Source organism: Rutidosis leptorrhynchoides, chromosome 6 (assembly GCF_046630445.1).
Source record: "Rutidosis leptorrhynchoides isolate AG116_Rl617_1_P2 chromosome 6, CSIRO_AGI_Rlap_v1, whole genome shotgun sequence".
Classification (NCBI taxonomy): domain Eukaryota; kingdom Viridiplantae; phylum Streptophyta; class Magnoliopsida; order Asterales; family Asteraceae; genus Rutidosis; species Rutidosis leptorrhynchoides.
The window spans coordinates 57,991,224-57,995,196 of record NC_092338.1 but is presented as its reverse complement, the minus strand read 5'-3'; the positions used below and the strand labels follow the sequence as shown (position 1 = coordinate 57,995,196).

The 3,973-nt window shown below is 27.6% G+C and overlaps 1 protein-coding gene across 1 annotated transcript; it reads right to left on the bottom strand.

Annotated features, from left to right (window-relative positions):
* LOC139853666 (uncharacterized) lies at positions 1-624 on the bottom strand. The gene has a single exon (XM_071843040.1). The coding sequence runs from the start codon at positions 622-624 to the stop codon at positions 1-3; it is 624 nt and encodes a 207-aa protein (XP_071699141.1).
* Positions 625-3,973: the final 3,349 nt, after the last annotated feature.

The following is a 3,973-nucleotide window of genomic DNA, read 5'->3' as shown; positions in this document are numbered from 1 at the left end:
TTACAAGACTAAGATATTAGGATTTTGCAACCAATCTAACCACTCGATGCTTTTTATTTTATTCCTTTTCGCGATCCATTCATAACTCTTCACTTGTATATCATTGAGAGCAACCGGCGAAGACCAACACAATCCTTTGAAGTCCTTTTGATTTCTATTTTTCCAAATGAGATAGACGCTAGTCCATACCATTGCTTTCCAAATCTTTTCACCCACACTCGAACAAGGCAAATAAGAGTTCCCACATAGAATATTATCGATGTTGTGTTGTGTCGAATCCATGCCCCACCATTTAAAAACTCTATCCCATATTTCTCGAACCAACTTGCACTCGAACAAAGCATGGCTAACCGTTTCAACCCCATCATTACATAGAGGGCAAAGGACGGAATTTAGGTCAACGCCCCGTTTGTCTAATTCAAACAAAACGGGAAGTCTCCCCCTCCTTGCCCTCCATATAAAAACACCCACTTTAATTGGAACAAAGTCATTTTTTTGTGTTATTATATTAGAAGCATTCGGAGGAAAACACTTAGCCATGATTTGCTTTGTAAGAGATTTAGTTGTGAATTTACCCGACCCGCATAAGTTCCAAGTCCAAGAGTCCTCTTTTTCCGGCGCCATCATGAAATTCGAAATCAATCTTTCCAGTTCTTCGAGCTCCCCTTTCGTCCTACCTGTAACAGGCTGCGACCAACCCCAATTCGGTGAGCACCTATAACTGTGATGACCCGGAAATTTTCGATCAAATTTAAACTTTAATCTTTATATGATCCCGACACGATAAGCAAAGTTTGTTAAGTTGAATATCAAAAGTTTAAACTATGTTCATACATTTATTTGACCTTGACCAATTACTCTATGACTATTCCCGACGATTCACGAACAATTGTTGTAAATAAATATGTATATAAATATGTAAGTATATGTAGTAATTTGAAATTTTAAAATATGATTTAAACAATAGAAATAGACATGTAAAATAAGATACAAAATAATTAAGTAAAATTTAAAAAGAATCTATATATGAAGATATAAGAGATCTATGTATATAAGAGATCTATATATATATATATATATATATATATATATATATATATATATATATATATATATATATATATATATATATATATAACTAAATAATAAAGAATCGATAAAAGTTATTATATAATATATTACATAATATTACATAATTGGTAATATATAAATAAAATAAAATAATATATAGTTGTTATAATAAAATCATTACTACTTTCATCAGTATTATTAGTACTAATACTAATATTAATAATTAATATCAGTATTAGTTATATTATTATAGATAACATATAGATATAAAGTTTGATGCACTTAATCTTTGTTATCATTATTAGTACCATTGTTATTAGTAAAATTATAATTTTAATTATAAATATGATTGATAAAAGTATTATTAGTAATTTGATTATTAAAACTATCATTTTATTTAAAGTTATTAATATTATTATTTTTATTAAGATTAATATGAATATTTCTATTATTATTATTAATATTATTAGTTTCAATATCGTTGTTAATATTAGTTAATATTAAATATTAATGGTTGTATTATTAAAATTAATATAAAATATATATACATAAATATGAAAAATTGATATAAATATGGTTTAAGACATAACTTATTATTATTATGTTTATTAACAGAATTATTATTAATTACATATATTAATTATTAATTATTAATTATAAATATATAGAATCAAGAGTATAGGATCAAAATCGGTTCCACCTTGCTTTCAAATCTGATTACATTTCATTTTTATCTGATTTTGTCAACATTCGACAACAGTTAAAGGGTACAATTCCGTTAGCAATCATATTCAGCTTTTTATTTTTCTTGTATTCTTCTTCTTGGCTTGAATACTTCTGTCGACAACAATCACCACCTCCTTCCTTGTATATGGATATACCTACTTGTTACATTACAGAGAGAAATAGAGATCACCACGAACTACTACAATACCACTCTTTTTCCTTGTTTCTATTACAATCAATCACCAACCTTTTTGCTCACCACCATCGACTAAGCTATGATCACTTTAACATGGATACAACCATCCCTCTGATCCCACTCACCGCCACCTGTATTTACCTCATTTTTTCTTCTGTTTCTTTCAAACACCATCACCACTTTGATAAACCATCATCCATTTGATCTTCACCTTATGTAACCAAACCAAACCACGACTGTGGTTATTTTTTTCTCTGTTGTAAACAGAGACACAACACCACCATCATTTTTATTTCAAACACCCTCGTTATAATCATCCACCTTCGGTTACTTCATTTTGTTTTTCTTCTGAGCAAACTAACGAGATGAATTTTGATAGTATGTTATAGCATAATGAAATTTCAAAGTAGAAATAAGATATTGATTTATAGAGCATTAATAAATTAGCAAGTGGAACAAAAGGCAATACATGGCCTACCAATTTGTCGAGCAATTAAGGTGTGCCATTTTTTTTATTTATAACCTAGTGATGAGGAAATCCACTAGCAGAAATACTATATCGATAAATCTATTACCCTCTATGGTCAATCGAAATATATTAGTAAACCTTGTAGTGAGAGACATTATGATGATAGGTACCCTTTTTGATTACCCATCATGCGGAGTAAATTGATCCATAAATTGCAACTTACGGAAAACGTGATCAAGGAAGTGGAAGTGGTGGACCTTCACGTGATTATTACAACTATGATCATTCATCTTACTACAAGGGTGAGTAGCCTAATAGTGGTGAGGGTCCTTACGGCGATGGCTGACCACCATAGTTTAAAGACGTTTAATATTTTTTTTTTATGACGAGAGATTAAGAGTAGGGTAATAAAGATGATAATGGTTACGTCTGATGCTGCTGCCCTGGTAACCGAGTTCTTTATTGTTTATTTTGGGCCGAGGGTTCTAATTTTGTGTTGGGCCATGCGTTTGAGGGTTGCCCGTTAAGGTTATGCTTGCTGGGCCATTAAATTCCAGTGGGCCGTGTTGCTGTTATGATCATGTGGGTTTGATCGAATAAATGAGTGAAGGAGCAAGAGGGAAACGAAACTGAAAGGAGTACGGGTTTTATAGCTTTGGAATGATATAATTTCAGGAAAAACAAAATGGAAGAATGGTCGAGTGTGGTAAGGTGTGAGCAGGAGGTCACGGGTTCGAGTCCCGTCGCGGGAAATTTATTTTTTTTGCCTATTTTGAAGTAGTTACTTGTCATTATTATTATTATTATTATTATTATTATTATTATTATTATTATTATTATTATTATTATTATTATTGTTGTTGTTAATATTGATATTGTTATTGTTATTATAAATTATGATTGATATGATATACTAAGATTAAAAATACAATTAATATTATCATTACTATTATTATCCTTAAACATTATTATTTTTACTATGATTATGATTATGAATTAAATATTGAAGTATTAGGAATTTATCTTTTTGACTATAAGAAAGTAAATATAACAAAAGTATGAAAAAATTTATTGTATGAAATAAAAATAAGTATAATAAAAGATAGTTTTATGAAAACAAATATTATATTAAAAATGACTAAAAATTATAATTAAGTTATAAGTGACAAAGATAAAAATATAAATATATGTACATAACTCAAGTATCATTATTATTATTATCATTCTTATTATTAAAAGTATTAAAATTAACATTTGTATTAAAATTATCATTTATAATAAGATTATCTTTACTATTAAAACTATTATGATTAATATTATCATTATTAGTAAAGTCATCATTAATATTATTATTATTATTATCATTTTTATTATTATTATTATTATTTTACAAACAAAAGAGATTTATATAAAAAATATATTTATTACATAAGTATACTAATATTATACAATATTATGATTTAACTAATATAATATTAATTATATTGATAAAACGTTAACTAAATTATATA